Genomic DNA, 21,361 nt, shown 5'->3' on the forward strand with positions numbered 1-21,361 from the left:
CATCGGTCATGGGACAGGAGGAAATAGCAAAGATGGCTTGCAGGCAATTTCGGTTTATGCTTCTATCTAGGTTACAGTGAAAGTATTGAAATAAAAATATCACAGGAGTGTGTGTGTGTGTGTGTGTTTGGGGGGGATATGGGGTTTAGGCAATAGGCCTGGGAGGCTCCTGGCCTGCAAACTGAGCGAGCAGGTAGTGAAGAGTTATATCAGATCTATCCAAACAGAAGCAGGCACACAGTATTACAATGACAAAGAGACTGGTCAGGTTTTTTACATTTTCTATTCAACTCTTTACAAAGACGACACATGGGGAAAACATTCTTTGGAACATTAGTGGAACCCAAAAATGGTGCTTTGCGAAACCAATAATGGTTGAAGAAGTGATCAAGCATCTCCCATAACCCATTAGTTACAGAGTGCCCAAGAGTCACCCCACCCCCTTGGCTGGTACCAGGCATAAATGTAGCACCGCCATGCCCCTACTTTAGAACACTTCTCGACTTACAGAATAACAGAAGTGAACTGGGCCTGATATCTGTGACCAGAGAGGAGCCTTGAAGGACTGGACCACCTCCTGCCTGTACCCAGGACAAAGACATGGACTCCAAGGGTAAGCTGGCTGACCTCGCGTGGCTATGGGGACATCACAAGCGTCTTTTTTTTTTTCTTAAAGTGCCTTGCTATCTAGTAGCAACTGCATGTGGACTGGACTTTGCTGCTGGCCTCTGCCTGATACCCTGAGATTCTCCAAGTGCCCTCCCCTGAAGTCCTGGCGTACTTGGACTGTGGTTTGGTGAGAATTAAAAGACTAAGGGGGTCATTCTAACCCTGGCGGTAAAAACCGCCAGGGCGAACGACCGCGGTAGCACCGCCAACAGGCTGGCGGTGCACCGCTGGGCATTCTGACCGCGGCGGTTCAGCCGCGGCCAGAAACGGAAAGTCGGCGGTGTACCGCCGACTTTCCGCTGCCCTTGAGAATCCTCCATGGCGGCGGAGCGCGCTCCGCCGCAATGGGGATTCTGACACCCCCTACCGCCATCCTGTTCCTGGCGGTTCTCCCGCCAGGAACAGGATGGCGGTAGGGGGTGCCGCGGGGCCCCTTGCAGTGCCCATGCCAATGGCATGGGCACTGCAGGGGCCCCCGTAAGAGGGCCCCAAAAAGAATTTCAGTGTCTGCCTAGCAGACACTGAAATTCGCGACGGGTGCTACTGCACCCGTCGCACCTTCCCACTCCGCCGGCTCCATTCTGAGCCGGCGTCCTCGTGGGAAGGGTGTTTCCCGCTGGGCTGGCGGGCGGACTTTCGGCGGTCGCCCGCCAGCCCAGTGGGAAACCCAGAATGACCGCCGCGGTCTTTTGACCACGGTACGGTCTTCTGGCGGTTCCCGCTTGGCGGGTGGCTACCGCCGCCCGCCAAGCTTAGAATCACCCCCTAAGTCAGAAGGTAAAAATTCTTGACCAGGATGAACCCGGTTGATGTATCCAACTCGCGATCTATCGTGGTCGTCCTCAAATCGTGCCTAGCTCCAGTCTACCGCAATCATTGTCTATCATTGGCGCTTCGTGGCACTGTTTTTTATTTAAAAACTTTAAAAATTCATATCTCTTGTTGGATTTTTGTAATTTTGGTGTCATTTAGGGCCAGATGTACCAAAGGATTTTACCCATTCTGTGTCTATGGGAAAAAGCTTTCGTACATATGGCCCCTAGTGTATTACATTTTACTCTATTTTTCTAAGTCGGCTTGGGATTTTTATTGTTTGGTGTTTTTACCTTATTGTTCTTTTGTTGCTACATATGTACATTACACCCTAAGTTAAGCCTGTCTGTTTCGTGCCATACCTTACTAGCAGTTGAGCTCATGTAAATTTAAAGATTTGGAAGGCTTACCCTGACAAGAGTTGTGATCATTCACTGACGTGGGCCTCCTATAATCCAATTTATTACACAGACACATTGTGAAAACTGGCCCACCTATGGTGCTACGTACCGGGGCATTATGGAACAGGTCTGGCTTGTATATGGTGCTTACATAATGCCCCACTGTGGAAACTCTTCAAGTTACTGTGCTTTACAAACTGAAGCACTGCTGATAAAGGTCTAGCTATGGTGCTTACATGATGTGACACTGTAGAAAGGGGCCTTGTTAGGATAGTCCTGTCGGGTGATGCAGTCTCTGTCGGTTGACCAAGTGTTGGCTAGCTTAACTTTTCACACAGACCTTATTTAAATAAACACTGATACTGCAATGCAAATTAGGATTTCAATTGTTTGAGTGAATATCAGAGATTCATCTAATTAGAAAGTCTTTAAAAAAATGTATATTGCACCCTAATCTCCCTAAACTGCTTCTTTTGTGGGTATAGAGGTATTGCCCACTTCTCAAGCTAAGGTAGCCCCAACTCCATATTTTAGGGCGCAAAGTGTTAGAGTTCCTACTCCCTCTGCTTTGGAATCATTCACTGTAAAACAGGCCTGGCTACATATTTAGGAAAACTGGACTGGTTACTTCACTTCATATACTGTGACACTGCCTCCCTAAATGAGACCTAACAAACTAAGCCTTTACCAGTCCATCCCTGCCAGCACACCATTGCTTTATTCGTCCTATAAATTACAGATGCCTACCACTCTTTCAGTGGGTTTCCAAATCACCCACACTGACATGGGCTTCACCATTTTCCCTTTTCGAGCGGCTTACTCTGTATCTTCTCACCCCCATGGATTTCCTTATAATGGAAGCAATCTCAGTGTTTCTCCCCACATACAGCGGTCAAATGTGGTTTGCTATGCTTGTGCAAAATGTACACCTGCTTTTTCATGTCAGGATTATTTCCCAGAAAGGCTAACGGGTGCACTATCGATTTACTCATTTCCATCCCAAGCAGATGGCTTGATATCTTACATTAAGAAAAACACAGATATTGCGTAATGCTTTGGGAAGCATCCCTACGCAGCACTGGAGAGTCCCCCATGCACTTTCCTTACCAAGGCTGGAAACTAGTTTTGGCTTTCCGCAATGTAAATATCAGGGTTTTTAGCACTATGCCTTTTGAAGAAGGAAAAGCTGCTGTATGGGTGGAACATCTCCTGGGTTCCTCCACAACAGGAAATCATGTTAGGACCTTGGCTTCTTAGAAATAATAGATATATGCTGGTCAGTGGAGTATTACTCCACCAATCTCAGAAGCATTCTAGACTGATCATTATTACATTTTTTCTTCTGCCCCAGGTAATCAATTTCTGGAAGCATATTTTTTGACACAAGTCTCTTTTGTTCAAGGTGGAACCACACTCCTAGGGTCACAGAACAAGGCACCACCTTCATTTAGAGGAGAGTTCTCTCTTAGTTACCGATGGACCAAAGAAACTTGCACTCCTTCACCAATCCAGAAAGCAGGATAAACCGGGGCTGTGAATATACAGGAGAAAGTATGTAAGAGCTCCATTTTATCCCCAATGCCATAAAATGTCAGGGAGCCCGCTGAGTAGTCGAGATGCACTCCTATGTGGAGATACAGGGGTGCTACAAGCTTCTGTTCCTGACCACTATGCCAGGCAATGTGAGAGTTGCGTTGCACTTGTAGGCTCCAAGAGTCTGCATTGCGTCCAATGAAGCTGGTCTTCTTCTCTGTGTTCTTGCGGTCAATCTTGTTGTAGGCTACACCAAGGTAGACAAAGTAATCTGAAAGGCACACCTCCCAATAGTGGCTCCCCTCATGGAAGTTCTCGCAACAGAGCACCTGCCATGACTTAAAACGATCAGGGTGTTCTGGCCGTTGCTTGCTAGGGGTCTCAATGTGCTTCACCCTTCGGTCTTGCCTTGACAGTTGTAAATAGTGGTTTGCTGTGTTGGGATCAAACGTCAGGTTTCGGTAGTCTGCAAGGATAAAAGAAATGTATGAGTGACAAATCCTGCACTTCTGGCACCTGCAGTTGCTGCTATTCTATCCACCCAAGTGCAGGAAATAGTACACTGCATCACAGACTCCAGCTGTTAATCCCTGCTCGAGAGAGGAACACCTTCCATGAACTTCTCATTTTAAAATGGTGCTCTCTATAGTGGGCAAAACCTCTTCACAAGCTCCTCAATAGAGTGAGGAACACTTTCCACAAGCCTGTATAAGGAGAACCCTTTAAAAAATCTCACAGAGGAGCCCCTCCTTCAAGGTATACAGTGCAAAGAGGCTTTTCCACAACCTTGACTGTGGAAAGATGACCCATAAAGAACTTCATAATAAGGAGCACTTACTTTCACAAACTGGCATGCAGACAGAGGAGCATCCCATGCGAGCTCCTGAACAGTGTTCCTCTTTGGGGTCCAATGGGATCAGCAGCAATCAACGAACAGGATTGTATTATCCTGAATCCTTGATTGCTTCCTTACACCAACACCTCTTCCCCCTTATTCACAGAGACAAGGTGGGGGAAATCAAGGAAGTAATTAACATACATGGAGACCTGACAATGTGAGAATGCTCTAATGCATTGCTATTTTACACTGCCTCATAACATTGTTTTTTTATCTGATTTCAATCAGACCCCACAAAGTTGTTTTATGCCGCACCTTAAGTTTGAAATCATTTTGCAGTCTTAAAAAGTTCTCTCTAAAGAGCCTCAGTGCTTCTTGGGATTATGTTCACACTATGAAATAACAAAGTAATGAAAAAATAACCTTGAGTTTACATAGGTGTGTTTGGTAGATGCATGATCTCACTGAGCCAGGCTACTTGCATTGGAACCTGCGATCTGCAGTTTATACACACAGACCACTGCAGCAGATGGGATTCAATCATGCAACCTCCAGATGATGCAGTTTGACAACTTTTCTTAAGTTTCTCTGTAAAACATGCAGATACTTCAAGCATATAATATGTTTGATTGGTTTAAAGAATGTAGTTTACTTTTCAAAATATAATTACCCCTCCCTCTTATATTAATACGAATCTGCACTCCCAATACCCCTTAAAAGTGCCTCCATCCTCTAGTTTCATTATAATTGTTAACGGGGTAAAACATAGTGCTTGTGTGGAAATTCCTCAGTGACCATAACATGCCCCTAAAGCTCCTCCTCCGACATAGAAAGCAGACACTGGCAAGTCCCTTACTTTTAAATAGCTTTGTCCTCAGTGCTCCTCCTGGAAGGCTGCTGGGTTCAAGCTTTACAGCTGAGGGTGTCTTTAACACTGGAGATTCTGGGGAAAGATGAGAGGAAATAAAGATGCAGAGAGGATGAAGGCTGTTACTAGAATCCTGCAATGTTGGTAATGCACCAGAATATGTACTCAACAATATACCTTGCAGAGAATCAAAGCCATTGACTGACAAATTAAAACTTGAAAGGAAATCCCAAGTGACAAAGGCAGGGCATCCTGAAAGGATAAGCAGACTCCCAAAGGGCATGGGTGTGATAAGTACACTTCCAACAGGAGTGAAAAGCAGAGCACCAAAGGATGACTATCTTCATCCACATACGTATGTACCTGTATGCTTCTGTGGATAATGTAACAGTGCGTCAGGTAGTATTAACACAGAAATGTGCTGCAGATATGAGAATGTGCGTCAAGAAAAAGGAGGTTCATTTGATATGTATTTTATTTTTTGTGCATGCAAGCCACCAGTGTGAATACTGGTTTCCAAACCCAATTATTCACACCCTTCACATTGAAGCAATGAAAAACAAAACCCATTTTACAGTGTTGTGACATCTTGCTGGGAACCAGCTGCCTCCTCAGTCTTCACTCGCCTTACCCCCCAGGTCTCCTTAGCCAGCAAGAAACAGCGGATGGACAAGCACTCTTTCTCTGTATCACTTGAGGCTCCAGAAACTAAAGTGAGGCATTATAATGACCTATAACTAATAATCATCACAACAGCTTTCACACTTCCACAGACCCAAGAGCGGTGAAGGAATGAAGGGTGGTGGTGCACTGTCACAACCTGACTTTTCCTCAGCCACGAACCCATCAGAGGATTTCCAGATATTCGCATAGATCTCTCGTGGTTGGCAGCACCTATGACAGAGCAGCTGCTAGCATATCACCTATGTGCAGCTCTCTAACTGAGCACAGATATCATCACACCAAGAGAGGAAAGGAGAGGAGAGCCCGTCAGTTGGAGACTTGGGGGAGCTTATAAGATGCCAAGTATGGAAAATGTCACTTACCTAGTGTACATCTGTAGTGCTGCAGATTCACATGCTATGCATTATTCCTCCATCTAGTGTTGGGCTCGGAGTGTTACAAGTTGTTTTTCTTCTAAGAAGTCTTTTTGGAGTCACAGGACTGAGTGACTCCTCCTCTCGGTCATACTGCGCATGGCATTGACTCCATTGTTAGATTGTTTTCCCGCCAAAGGGTGTAGGAAGGAGTGATAGAGTGTAGTGATATAAATGTTGTATATAAAAAGTAAGTAAAAATAGATCTCCATGCAAATGTAAATGTATATACATATGTACAAAAGATATAAACTGCAACGACTACAGGCTTCCGGGGAGGAGGGAGGGTGGATGTGAATCTGCAGCACTACATGCCACGAACAGATGTACACTTGGTAAGTGACATTTTCCTTTTGATGGCATGTGTAGCTGCAGATACACATGCTATGCATAGACCACAAAGCAAAGCAGTTACTCTCCCCAAAATTGCGGTGGCTAGCCTGTAGGTGTTGGAATTGTTTGAAATAATGTTCTTAAGACAGCTTGACCAACATTGGCCTGTTGCTTTGAAAGTACATCTACACAATAATGTTTTGTAAATGTATGAGGAGTAGACCATGTGGCAGCTTTACATATGTCTGCCATTGGAATGTTTCCTAAGAATGCCATGGACGCACCTTTCTTTCTAGTGGAATGTGCTTTAGGTGTGATTAAAAGTTGTCTTTTCTCCTTAATGTAACATGTTTGTATACATTTACCCATACATCTTGCTAACCCTTGTTTAGAGATAGGATTCCCTTTATGTGGTTGTTAAAAGGCAACAAAAAGCTGTTTTGTTTTTCTGAATTCATTGGTTTTATCTACATAGTACATTTGAGCTCTTTTAAGATCAAGAGTATGAAGGGCTCCTTCTGCAATTGAGTCTGGCTGTGGAAAGAAGCCTGGCAATTCCACTGTTTGGTGTATGTGAAAAGGGGATACCACTTTTGGCAGAAAATTGGGATTTGTTCTAAGTACAACTTTAGGTTTGTATACTTGGAAAAAAGGTTCTTCAAGAGTGAATGCTTGTATTTCACTAACTCTTCACAATGAAGTAATAGCTACTAGGAAAGCAACTTTCCAGGTTAAGAATTGAATTTCACAGGAATGCATGGGTTCAAAAGGTGGGCTCATTAATCTGGTGAGTACAATATTGAGATTCCAAGCAGGAACAGGTGGTGTTCTGGTGGAATAATACGTTTTAGTCCTTCCATGAAGGCTTTAATAACTGGGACTCTAAAGAGTGAGGTATGTTGTACAGTTTGTAAATATGCTGATATGGTAGTAAGATGAATTTTAATAAATGAGAAAGCTAAATTTGATTTCTGCAAATGAAGTAGGTAGCATACAATATTTTGTATTGATGCTGTAATGGGGTCAGTATTTTTAGATTGACAGTAATAAACAAATCTTTTCCATTTGTTAGCATAGCATTGCCTAGTTCTAGGCTTGCATGCTTGTTTGAGAACTTCCATGCATTCTAACGGAAGTTGTAAGTATCCAAATTCTATGACTTCAGGAGCCAAATCGCTAAGTTGAGCACTGGGATTTGGATGTCTGATTTGTCCTTTGTTTTGTGTTAACAAATCCAGTCTGTGTGGAAGTTTGTAGTGAGGTACTACCGACAGGTCTAGGAGTGTTGTGTACGAATGTTGTCGTGCACACGTTGGGGCTATGAGTATGATGGTGAGAGAAGTCTGACGCAGTTTGTTGACCAGAAATGGAAGTAGTGGGAGAGGGGGACAAGCTTAAGTAAATATCCCTGAGCAGTTGATCCATAGAGCATTGCCCTTGGACAGAGGGAGTGGGTGTCTGGATGCAAAGTTTTGGGATTTTGCGATTTTGAGCTCCCCAACCGGTCATTGATGCATCTGTTATTGTGGTCTGAGGCAGAGGGTCTTGAAATGACCGCCCCTTCATTAAATTGCTGAGATTCCACCATTGAAGGGACTTGTGCGTTTGGCAGTCTAACAACACTAGATGTTGCAACTGACCCCATGCTTGATACCACTGCTGTGAAGCACTGTTGTAGTGTCCTCATGTTTAGTCTTGCATGCGGGTACTATTGCTATGCATGATGCCATCATTCCTAAAATCTTCATGATAAATCTTACAGTGTATTGTTGATTTGGCTGCATTTGTGGTATAAGATTTTGAAAAGCTTGTATCCTTTGTGGATTTGGATAGGCTAATGCTTTTTGTGTATTGAGAATAGCACATAGGTAAGGCTGAACCTGTGCTGGTTGAAGATGGGATTTTTGGTAGTTGAGAGTGAACCCTAGTGTATGTAGTGTCTCTATTGTGTATTGAGTGTGTTTTTGACATTGTATAAAATTGCCTGATTTTATTAGCCATTCGTCTAGATATGGAAAGACATTTATGTGTTGTTTTCTTAGGTAGGCTGCTACTACCGCTAGACATTTTGTGAATACCCTTGGGGCTGTTGTTATGCCGAATGGTAGAACTTTGAATTGATAATGGTTTCCTGCTATCACAAATCTTAGGTATTTTCTGTGAGCTAGGTGGATGGGTATATGGAAATACTCATCTTTGAGGTCTAATACAGTCATGTAATCTTGTTTCTGTAGTAGTGGAATGATGTCCTGCAGAGTTACCATGTAAAAGTCTTCTGACAGGATATATAGATTTAGGGATCCGAGATCTAGGATGGGCCTCAGAGTGCCATCCTTTTTGGGGATGAGGAAGTGTAGTGAGTATACTCCTGTTCCTTGTTGAGAATGTGGGACCAATTCTTTTGCCTGTTTTAGTAGTAGCAATTGCACTTCTTGTTGTAACAGCACATTGTGTTCTGGGACAGTTTGTGATAACGTGGAGGAATGTTTTTGGGCGGGGGGGGGTACAAATCAATTCTAGGCAATAGCCATTGCGGATAATTGACAATACCCATTAATCTGTGGTTATATTTTGCCATTGGGAATGGAATTGCTGCAGTCTGCCCCCCACAGCAGACGTGTGGGGTTGGGGGATAATAAACGAGTCACTGTTTAGATGGGGTAGTGGCTTGTTTTGAAGTCTGGAATTTGCCTCTAGTTCTAAAGAAGTGGCCTCTACAAGACCCTCTAAATCCCCCTCTCTGGTACTGCTGTTGCTGTTGCCCTTGTTTTGCCTGGGAGGTAGAAGCCTCTGTGGATTGTGGCTTGACTCCTCCGCTAAATTGTTGTCTGCGAATGGAGCCTCTATATGGTGTTTTGTATAAGGCTCCCATTGCTTTGGCAGTGTCTGAATCTTTCTTCATTTTTTCTATGGCCGTGTCGACTTCAGGGCCAAACAGTTGCTTTTTATTAAAAGGCATATTCAGCACTGCCTGCTGTATTTCTAGTTTAAAACCAGACGAATGGAGCCATGCATGTCTACGTATAGTAATGGCAGTATTGACACTTCTAGCTGCTGTATCTGCAGCATCACGGGCAGACAGTATTTGATTATTGCTTATGGCCTGACCCTCTTCCACAATTTGCTGTGCCCTTTTTTGGTGTTCCTTTGGGAGGTGCTGTAGGAGTTCCTGCATCTCGTGCCAGTGGGCTCTATCGTACCTTGCTAGCAAGGCTTGCGAGTTGGCAATTCACCATTGGTTGGCAGCCTGTGTGGCTACCCTTTTGCCAGCAGCATCGAATTTCCTACTCTCCTTGTTAGGGGGAGGAGCATCCCCTCTTGACTGTCTATTAGCCCCTTTTCTAGCCGCACTTACTACCACTGAGTCTGGAGGAACTTGGTGTGTAATATAATCAGGGTCTGTAGGAGCAGTTTTATACTTTTTATCTATGCATGGAGTTATTACTCTAGCTTTGACTGGCTCACTAAATATTTGATCTGCATGTTTAACCATGCCAGGTAGCATAGGAAGGCATTGATATCTTGAGTGGGTGGAGGATAGAATGTTAAAGAGAAAATTCTCTTCTAGGGGCTCAGTGTGCGTAAGCACACCATAGTATGCTGCTGCCCTAGAAACAACCTGTGTGTATGCAGTAGTGTCCTCTGGTGGAGAAGGCTTAGAAGAGTATAAATCAGGGTCATTGTCAAAATAGGATCGGGGTCATATAGATCCCGAGGATCAATCGTATCACCGTGTGAATATTGCGAATTAGTTGGTAAAGGTGGTGGCTAGTGGGTCGAAAAATAAAGTTGCGGTGAATGAGGGGGAGAAGTATGGGCAGGTACCGGCTTCTTCTGTTTATACATTTTTGCTGGTGGTTGAGCAGTGTCTAATTGTTCTTGAAAGCCAGTTTCCTTTTGGTTTGTAGAGGAGGTGCAGTAACTATTCTGCCAGTTTCTTTATGGAGTGGATCCTTGGATGTCTTTCATCCTTAACCTCAAGGATAGGCTGAATCTCAGTGTCCTCATCAGAAGGTCTATAAGATTGTTCGTGCAGTGATTTTGAGCGCTGTTTACGATGGCTCGAAAGTCCTTGCTCTTCTGAATAAGAAGATTTTCGGCTCCGAAGATGGTAGCTTTTTCGGTCCCGAAAATGCAGCCGGTTGTTTCGGCTCCGAAGCAGGGCGTCGAGGCTTCGACTTCAAGGAGTGAGGACGCTTGCTCGAATCTGAAGTAGAACTCTTAATGGATTTACTTGACTCTGATACCAACATAGGAGTGGCCTTTTTCGACGCCGAACCTAAGGATCGGTCGCCGAGAGTCTTGTTTCGGGTCAAATCATGGCTCTCTGGTAGTGGTGCACCCAAGGCCTTCAATGATTTTTTATATGTGGGCGTAGGGGCAGACGTACTCATGTGCTGTCCAGCAGTGATAGGCCTATCTTCTTCCGATTCTTGTTCGGAGTCGGTGTCTCTGATGGAGACCGCTGTCTGCACCTGTTCTTCCTCCATGATGTCGAGATGTTCCGTACTGTTCGACGCCATTTCTAATCTTCTGGCTCTCCGATCACGCAGGGTCTTCTTGGATCGAAACGAGTGACAGGCCTCACTATCTTCTTCTTTGTGATCGGGAGAAAGACACAGCTTACAAACAAGGTATTGCTCTATGTAAGGAAATTTTGCGTGGCATCGAGGACAAAATCGGAATGCAGTCCGATCCATCAGGCTTCGAAGCGGTAGGCCCGAACAGGCCTGAGTCAGGCGAATGCACCCAGAAGGGCAAAATCTAGTGTCCGACGGTACTATCGGTTTGAGGCTAGGTGGAAATGTGATCAAAACAATACCGACGATTAAGGGAGTTTTCTAAAGTTTCCGATTCAAAATCTTAGAGCGAGTGGAAACGTGTCCGAACTCGACAGCGGAAAGAAAACAATCTAACAACGGAGTTGATACCCATGCGCAGTATGACCGAGAGGAGGAGTCACTCGAACCTGTGACTCCAAAAAGATTTCTTTGAAGAAAAACAACTTTTAACACTCCGAACATTAGATGGCGGAATAATGCATAGCCTGTGTATCCGCAGCTACACATGCCATCGAACATCTGTTATATTTGGGCTGGAGGGCTGTAGAGGGAGGAAAGAAAGACATCAGGTCACCAAAAAATCCCCCCCCCCAAATAAAAACTAGTATGGTAAGGAGAGAAGGCATTTTCCATTTCCTATCTTTGATCACTCTACCCCCCCCTCTCCTCCAAGGGAGATCTAAAAAAGAGACTATTGCCGTGATTTAGAGTTTGGCAGATGGTGTCACAAATGTTACGAATATCCCGTCTGCTGCATTACGATGCCATTATAGCCTAGGGGAATCGTAATACGGATGACTGGGTATCCATCACATTTGTGACAAAGTAACCCAAACTCTAAATCAGACCCTTTATCACGAAAGGCAGAGAAGATCCTGTTAGTTGTTGTGTACTTTGATGTTGAGACACAGTACAACACCAAAGTAGGTCACAAGAGGATCAGACATCAAAGAAGTCAAGACATTGGGCGTGGAGGACGATTTGCCCATAGAGGAAGTCCATGATATTAAGGCACACAGAAACTTATTCTTCTATTAGGAAGTCTGTGAATGATGGAAAATGATGAAAAGAAGGAAGCTATTAATGACCTCTGATTCCAGGTACTCAACAACATAGTACTCTTCCACACCTTGTCTCCAGTGGTCTTTCTGAAGCCACCAATTCTGGTACCTCAACTATCACTTTATCATCCAGCAATGACTCTTTCGCCACTGCCACCTCCTCCGCAACAACCAATATTGCCTGCAGTGCCACCAACAGGACCTGCAGAAACACATCTGTCCAATCCACCCCAAGCTCCTCCTCCAATTTTGCCCAGAAGATCTAAGTGTCCATGTTCTAGTTCTCCCCACAGACCAAGATGAAGATCATGATCAAGATTAAGACCTCAGTGTCATTCATGCCACTGCAGACTATCTTGGCATATTTCTTCAAGGTGCTTTTCTAGATGCAGACATCCGTCTAGATTTCCCTCTTCTTTCTTATGTACCTTTTCATCTTCTAAAGGAAGATATTCGCCAATGCTTCTTGGACTCTCTGCGATTAGGAATTTCTCTTACTGATGACCAGAATACTTTTCAGTAGGTTGGAATCAGAATCCTGACTATCCAGGAGACAACATGGGTAATCAAGCATGGCCAAGAGCTCAAATAAAGGTTCTAACTAACAGCTTTGTCATATGAATCTCAGTGAGGTTAGTAACCTCATTAATTCATTAAAAAAAGAGATTTTCGACTAAAGACAGACAATAGTAATGTTAATGGATTTAATGCACAGGCAGGTCCATGTCTTTTCTATACCCTTGCAGGCTAGACGTGTGGCTATTGTTAACAGCAGTACTTGTCCCAATGCTCTTGCACCTTGTTCATGTAATTTTACAAATTACAATACAGGGTTGTTAATAATAAGAGACAACACTGAGGGACGCTCATTGAATCTAGCTGAAAAGCTATTGTTACAGATACAGGGATACATACATACAGTAAAGATTCAATAGTAATCATCAGGGGAGACTTTAATACTGCTTCTTTTGAACTCTTCATATTATTGAGAAAGACAGCAAAATGAATGGCACCAATAAAGATGCATATGACTAGATCTGGGTTGCAACTGGTTGACATTTCACTATCTTTTGGGTTATGTACATGCAATGGCAATACCCTTGAGACACGTGAGCTGCTGCAACATTCGAAAGAGGTTTTTATAAAATATTATTGATGCTATACTTTTTGATGTGAGACTGTGGGGTGAAATGATTAATATGATGTTGATTCTGAGATATAAGAGTGACCAAGATCTTCTGCCTCTCTACTTAATTGGATCTTTAATCCATGACCTAGAGGACGCATTTAACACAAAGGGCATTGACATAGCTTTTACCAATAAAAGGTAGAAAGTCAAATGAAGAACAAATAACAGTATCATAGATTAATTCAATTATCGTAGAGTTATTAATAGCCTAACACTGTTTTTTTGGGTGAAAATTTAAGGTTGTTCACTTAACCTTTGGATGCTCACAATTTTTTTCCTATGCCCTCAAATTATTTATTATAAAACCAGAACTGCCTAAAGGTAAAGAATGGTTCAACTCTGTTTGTAGAACAAAGATGTCTGATCTTATAGCTGCTATTAAATTGGGTGAAAAAGATCTAATGGCAAAGGCAACTTACAACAAGATTATCAAAGGAGCTAAGATCAGGTGAGGAAAAAGGAATGCAGGACAATTTATTAGATTCAGCTAAATTCAATGGTGATAATATTTATGGACAGACCAGGGCTGATATAACCAGATGAGGGAAGAAGTTCACATTCAGGCAATTATTGTTTTGCACATTACCAGACTCTATTTTGCACAGTTGGCAAAAGTCAACCTAGATGCACCTCTGGAACTTGTCGAGTCAAGCAAAAGTCTACCAGTGAGACTTGTGTATTTTTTTTCTTTATCTGACATTATGATAGCTGTCAGTGCTCAGAAAAGGGGCAAGGCTCCTTGTCTAGATAACAATCCCCAGACCTTTTTCATTCTGAGCCCAATATTTGGGTCGCTTACATAAATGTTTAAACTAATGCAAAAGCCACAGACACCCTGATACTAGAAACATATAGGGGTGCAGAGATAGTCCCAATTAATAAGAAGGGTGACGGCTCCTTAACTAGTAATTATTGACCAATTTGGATTGGTTGAAGAACAAAATAAGGAACGACAGAATATTTTGGACTTTATTCCTCCACTTTATTTAAATCTGGTTGCTCGGGGGGCTTTTTATATATTGTTGGAGGTATTGAGTTTCTGGTGGAAGTGTTTGGTGGCCCCTTTCCTGCTCTGGAGCACCATCTGACACTGAACATGTTTTTTGTTACTGTAAGCACACAAGGGTTTGCGCCTCTTCTGAGCCCAGACACCTGTTCTTTTTTATACATAAGGTATTTGTCATTACAGTGATAAAACTGAACTTCAGCTTCTACAACAGTGAATCTTTCAAAGATTCACATCCTTGGACTGTCTTCCAACATTGAGATGTTAAGTCCCAGTAGACCATGATATTATTGCAATATACTACTATAGCAATTAACATTGAAACCAAGTGGACAAACTGTATTCAGCGTGAGGGGAGCAGGGTTCTAACCCTCTTAATAGGCTTCAACTGCTAGTGTTTTCTACTGCTTGGTATCAGGCTACATGGAATCCCCTAAGATCTGCTCAGCTCTCTTTCGTTCATTTCAAAGTTTGATCAGAATTCTTCAGGAAATCTTGACTATGAGTAGCCAGAATGTAATCACTACATATTCCTAAGGATGTGAGCTACAGTTTTTATATTTTGTGAAAGAGGACTCTTTTCAATTCATGTAAAGTGTGTAGTGCTAGAAAGGGCTTCACTAATGTCCCACACACTAAATGTATTATCTGCCTACGCATGTCTGGCCATAAATGTAAGAAATGCGACATATGTGCGACTTTCAGCTCTGAAGGACACAGAGGGTAGGCTGCTATGCCTCCACAACCCTGAAATGTCAGATGCATACTCTGAAAAAGTGCTCTAAATCAAAAATGTGCAAGTTAGGATATTCTTCAAGGTATGTAGTTGATGGGGCTATCGCAGAGCCTGTATTATACGCACCAAAAGACTCTCTATACCTGTCTTGAAGTGACAGATATCTGGCCACAGTGAGGTTCCTCTTACAATTCAAGTCCTCAAAGTCACTGTTGAAATACAAACATCATCAGAGAGAAAGAAACCCCCATCGTCTTTGAAACAACCGAAGGCTAAGACCCAGCAACCAGAAACAATGACATCATTGACGGAATCACAATCCTTGACAAAGTATCCATCGCTGAAAACACTGTAGACAGGCAGTCACTTCTTCGACGAAGACATCGTCAACAAATCATTACCTGCCATCAACAGACACATTGACATTGAGTGTTCAGTCACATCTTCCATAACCTTACTGGTTGTAACAGTTGAAAGTGACAACCTCAACTGCAGAGTTTATCACTACAATGACTACTGTATTGCTTCAAACTCCAATATCCTTTACAGTACTGATGAAGTAGCTGTTATCATCTATAAGGATTAAGCCAGAACCACCCAGCAGAACTCCTTGATGATTCATCCATAGCTCCCTCTCACAGTTAGAGGTTTATAGATCAGGAATCAGACAGAACATATTCTGCTAAGGATATGCCTGAAATGGTCTCTCACCTCTACCCTGGAATTCTCTTGCACGAGGTAGATACCAACAGTGGCATGGATGAATCTTACAGCTATTAAGAGCCATCCTACTTTTGTCAACCACAAGAAGTAAAATGTTACTTATCCGTTTGTTACGTGCAGCGCTGTAGATTCACATGCTTTGCATATTCCTGCCATCTAGTATTGGGCTAGCACTTTACATCTTGCTTTTCTTTGCAGAGGCTTCGAGTCACAAGACCCCTTTGATCACAATAAGCATGGGCACAAACTCTACCTTAGATTGTTTTTTACTCAGTAGTTGAAAGTGAAGGGTAGAGTAAGAGTAATATGATGTACCCTGTACATTGTAAGTTTGTAAATAGGGGGCAATAAAGGAAAAAGTGCCATCACTTCCAGGGAGGAGGGTGGTTACACGTGAATCTACACCACTACATGGTACAAACAGATCCTCACAGGATAAGTAACGCTTAACACATAGCATGTGTTGCTGCAGAAACACTTGCTTTGCATCAACTATAAAGAAAAAAGCAACAAAGTCCAACCAGATATCAATGATAACTAAAGCTATTTAATACATCTGAGATAGTAACCACTCCTAAAATAGCTTACATTAAGTACATTATAAGGAGTCCATATGTATGTAGGACTGGTTATTATTTTATTATTATACATACATATCCAAAAAATAGATTACATATATTCAAAAGTAATGTTTGAAGTGCTTAAATGTAATATTCTGTGAAGTGGGTAATAACATGGTGCAAGTAAACAAAAACTAAAACAACCCAATAAACGTGATCAATAAAATATGGCGATAGACTTTAAAGAGGCAGGAAACTCTTTTTCAAAATTAATTCCAGTAGAAATCTAAGGAAAATTCAAAAGTTCAATGCTCCTAGGAAGCCACGATAAAAGAATTACAGATCCTGAAGCTAGTATCTAGCGATTAGGCGGCAAGAAATTGGGACAGAGGTTCTATCAATATTGGTAGGTGTGTGGTGGAGGCGATATTCAGGAGAACGGACTGTCCAAAATGGTGGGATGCCAGAGAATTTGTCAGTGATGCAAGTGGCAATTAGAGTGCATGGCAATGTGTATTTCGGGTGCTATTCCTTGGAAGAAACAGATGGGTAGTGACCCTGTAGAAGACAGGAATAGGGATTAATTAAGCATGTATCGGTAAGACGACATCCAGGGAGCGGGTATGTGTGTGTGGTGGTCAGAAAGCTAGTCCAGCTGTAGCTAGGGCTTGGAAGAGTAATTAAGGATTTGCTAACATTTCAGTTCCTCCCACACCGAGGATCGCCAGACAGACTCGTTTCCGGGCGGGAAGCATATCCTATTTTCAAAAACAAAATCTGACCCTGGGATTTTGCTTTTGAAAATAAAAAAATTAAAAAAATGAGAAAGTCTGACATACAGCTCATTGAATATGGCAGCCCTTTGTCAAAGTTTCAATGCTGGAAATGCAAGAGATGTCCACTGGGCCAGTGGACATCTCTTAATTTGGAGGGTGGAGTATCCTTGCCCTGGTGGGAATAAAGCAATTTGCCATGGCGAAGGTACATAATCCATCCGCCAAACTCTAAATCAGGCCATTAGTCAATGTAATGCATGAGCAGCATTTAATGTCTAAGGTGTGTAGAGCCCTTTCCACTATACAATCATTTTGTAGAAAAGAATATGGGATGGTCAATAGTTTGGTTAATGTGGAAAGGAAAGACTAACTTATGTAAGAACTTCAGACTGATTCCAAGGACTACTCTGTCCTAGTGTACCTGAATGGATTGTTCCTGAACAGTAAGAGCTTATAACTCACTGATGCACAAAGAAGTTATACCTAAAATAAAAGCCACATTTCTAGAAAGGAACTGTAAGCTGCAGGACTGTAGGGGGATCAAAAGGCAGCCCCATGAGGTGGCCAACCACTGATTAAGATGGATGCTTGCCGGTGCAGCTGCGTCACCCACGCTGCTAAGTCCCCCCAACATCCATCCTATAATCCTTTCCCCTGCCGGGCACTGTTCAGGGCTGCAGGAAGCACGGGGAAGATGGTGGTCACAACTGCAGGCCACAGAGGGCTCCCACATGGGAGGACGGACTCAGTGTGGAGGATTAGGCATCCGGGCTGGGCCCCGAAAAGGTTTGCCCTTTCCGGCACCCAGGACACAGTGAAGTTGTGGTCCCCCTCCAGCCCCTCCAGATGGCAAATAGGGTGGGGTGGGATGGCCCGGCGAACACTCTGGGGTCAGACAGCAGGGACTGGAGCCCCCTTTGCCCCCACACGAGGATGGGCCAGGTGAGCAGAAGTACGAGCCCAAGAAAGTGGCGTTGAGAGAAGCAAAGGAGACCTAAGAGGAGTACTCCCCTGTCTCGCCTGAAAAAAGCTCAATTGGGGCCCGCAAACGAGAAGCCCTTAAGTACAGTTGGGGGAGGCGAGGAATATGAGCCCATAGATTTGAGGGGACACTGAATCCTGACCTGGGGGCACAGCTAGACATCGAAGAGCGATAAAGGGCAGCCAATGTAATGGCCTGCTCACCTGACACGGACTCTGGCCCTTAGGGAGATACATAATCCGAGCAGGACAGACAAAGGCAGAGAAGGGGCCCCTTGGTGACTGATGAGAAACCCAAAAAGCCATGGGGCGGGCTTTGAGCACAGGCGTGAGCTTAGCAGGTGGTGGTGAGTGCCATCATGCTCCCTAGTGTGGCACAGAAGAATGTCGCCACCCATGATGACAGCAGGCAAAGGAACTAGGACTTCCCAGCAAATAAAGCTCAACAAGTATACCTGACCCAGAGAAGGGGTGGGGAGAGTGCCGGGGGAAGAGATACCAGAGACCCCCCAGGAGACAGTGGCTCCCTCACCCTCAAAGACATTATGAAGGCAATACGGGGTGGATTCTTGGGAGTCAGGACTGGTCTGATGCCGCAGGCTCTAGCTCGATGCCGCCGGCATGCACGCGAGGGCTGGGGCCAGACAGTCAAAGGACGTGAAGAGACGTAATAAAAATCCAACATATGGCTTAGTAAGACCACTAAATCCAATTGTTTTAGATTCTAGTTGGTGTGACAGGCACTCTGCATTGTTGAGGGGTGGGCAGTTCAAAGGCCCCAATGTAGGGAGCAGAGGGGGGGGGATTAAGAGGGAAATGTTTTTTACTTAACCAGGTTGTTTGTTAATTTTTATTTCTTCAGTAGCACTGTTGATCCATACTATCGAGCATAGCCACCTACACCGACCAGTACAGGCCCTAAGACGAAAGAAGGAAATACATGAGGCCTTGCAGGCTCAGCATTGGGAACAATACGGACAGGATGGCTGGAGAGGCCCCAGCAAAGATACTGTTCTGGAATGTCAACAGGCTTGGGGGCACAATTAAGAAAGGGATAGTAGTGCAGTATCTTAAGTATCATGCTCCTGGCTTGAATCTATTGCAAGAAAGGCACATGATGGGTAACACATACCAGGCATCGGACAGGTGGGGGTATTAAACGGTGGCCCATGAGGGGCACGTCAGGCTAGAAAGGAGTGGGGATTTTACTGAAGCAATCGATTCCCCTTATTGTTTAATGTATCTGGATAAATTCACAGGATAGATATGCAACTTTATCCGGGAGCTTGGGGGTGGGTGGGCGCCGGGCGAACACTTCACATATGTTCAATATATCTGCTACCACGCTTGTATGCTTCCACATTCCCCAATTTGAGCACCCTGTTACTGTAAATGGCAGATGGAATGCTGCTCAAGGGGGTGTTTTTAGTCTGACACTCAATGAGGAGTGGAACCAATGGCCCAACAAATCCAAAGGGCCCACTCAAACAGTGCTATCGGAATTCTAAGCATCCCTTGAGATGGCAGATATATGGCAAGCACACAATCCCAGGGAACAACAATACACCGGGTAAACATGGAAGCTTCTCCTGCATACACTACCTTATTACAAACCACCAGCAGATACAACACTACTCAGAGGTTAGGCACCTGGCAAGGGGGATTTCAGATCATTCCTCGATAAGGACGTTGCTTGCCCGGAGTCAAAAGTACATGGGGCGATCTGACCAATAAACTCCTGGTACCTGAAGCAAAGAGTTATAAGGGAGGGTCTTAAAAACAGTGCAGAACAACACTTCACAGAAAATCTGGCCACGATCGGCTTGGCACAAACCCTTTGGGAGGCATACAAGATGGTGATCAGGGTCCAGGCTATATCCCTTATCTCAAGCTTGAAGAGAGCCAAAATGGATGAACTTGAAAGGGACATTCTGTCTCAGGACCAATGTCTCTTGACAGTAGATTGGCCAGATGCGTGACACACTCTAGCCCTAAAACAAAGGGAATATATGGGCCTTGCGACAGAGGGAGCCCACCATGCCACAACCCACTGGCCTCTATGAAATAGGAAATAAAATGAGCAATCTTTTGAGGTGGCTTGATGAGCAACATCAATCTAGTCGCTGAGTCCTGGAAGTTAAGACGGGGAGGGGGAAAATAGTACAGGAGAGAAGCTGTATAGTGTTAGCCTTTCCAGAATATTATGCTCAGTTATTCTCCCCAGTGGTCAGCACAACAGCAGACGACACCTGTGCCTTTCTCCAGGACATACGCCTGCTGCACTTGTCCGAAGTAGTTCTGGAACTCTTAGAAGCAGATATCACCAAGGAGAAATTGAAGATGGCTATGAGGGAGCCTGAAAAGCCATGGACCCTAATGGGATTCCTATTGAGCTCTACAAAATGCCAGCAACCCCACTAGCCCCCCACCTACTGAAAATGTACAAAGAAAGTAAGCAGCGTGATAGACACCTACTGGCCACTGTAGTGGTCATAAACAAGGAGAGGAAATCACCTGAAGATTGCACCTCCTATAGGCTGATCTCACTCAAACACTGAAGTGAAAATAATGGCCTCAGTGTTAGTCATGTGTCTAATTAAAGTGATCCAGTCCATGATCCACCCAGATCAGTAAGGTTTTATGCCTCACCGAAGTACCGCCCTTAATCTACGGCACCTCCACGGTGTCTTGGGACAGAGGAGCAACTTACGGGAGCAAGCCCTGGTACTATCACTAGATGGCAAAAAGGCATCTGAATTTTTGTTTGAATCTGTTTTATTGCATTTTAGTATATTATAACAGTTTTATACCACATTTCAATTTCCATAATTTCAAGGAGTACATTTAAATGCAGTTGAAGAATATGGACAGTTCATGGCATTTGACAGGGGCAATGGAGACCAATTTGCTACAACATAATGTTATGTATTATCCAGTACAGAGTATTTTGGCTTTGAGTCAATGTTAGTGTAATGTAAGTTATGGAGTTGTCTTGTTCTGTGGTGAGTAGGTTCGTACATGTGGCGTCTCGATAAGGAGTTCAAATGGTATATTTTCATCTGAGTTATTTCAAAACAGTACAAAATGAGAACCAACAGTACAATTAACAGGGGGAAGCCCATAGGTGGGCCTATGGGTAGGCAGACTGTAAGAGCATATTCCAAAATCCTTCAGAGTAATCTGGCAACGACCACTACATAACAGACCACATGAGG

At 43.8% G+C, this 21,361-nt stretch overlaps 1 protein-coding gene across 1 annotated transcript in view; it reads right to left on the reverse strand.

Moving 5' to 3' along the window:
* Positions 1-264: 264 nt before the first annotated feature.
* The window catches only part of LOC138246028 (E3 ubiquitin-protein ligase TRIM65-like), a 134,491-nt gene continuing 113,394 nt past the window's right edge, over positions 265-21,361 (reverse strand). The window contains exons 5-6 of the mRNA XM_069200191.1: positions 5,111-5,197; positions 265-3,882 (exon numbers count right to left, since the gene is read on the reverse strand). Coding sequence (XP_069056292.1) covers positions 3,353-3,882; positions 5,111-5,197 — 617 coding nt within the window. The 3' untranslated portion in view covers positions 265-3,352. The remainder of the gene's footprint in view (positions 3,883-5,110; positions 5,198-21,361) is intronic.

This window comes from Pleurodeles waltl, chromosome 7 (genome assembly GCF_031143425.1).
Source record: "Pleurodeles waltl isolate 20211129_DDA chromosome 7, aPleWal1.hap1.20221129, whole genome shotgun sequence".
In the NCBI taxonomy this organism is placed as follows: Eukaryota; Metazoa; Chordata; class Amphibia; order Caudata; family Salamandridae; genus Pleurodeles; species Pleurodeles waltl.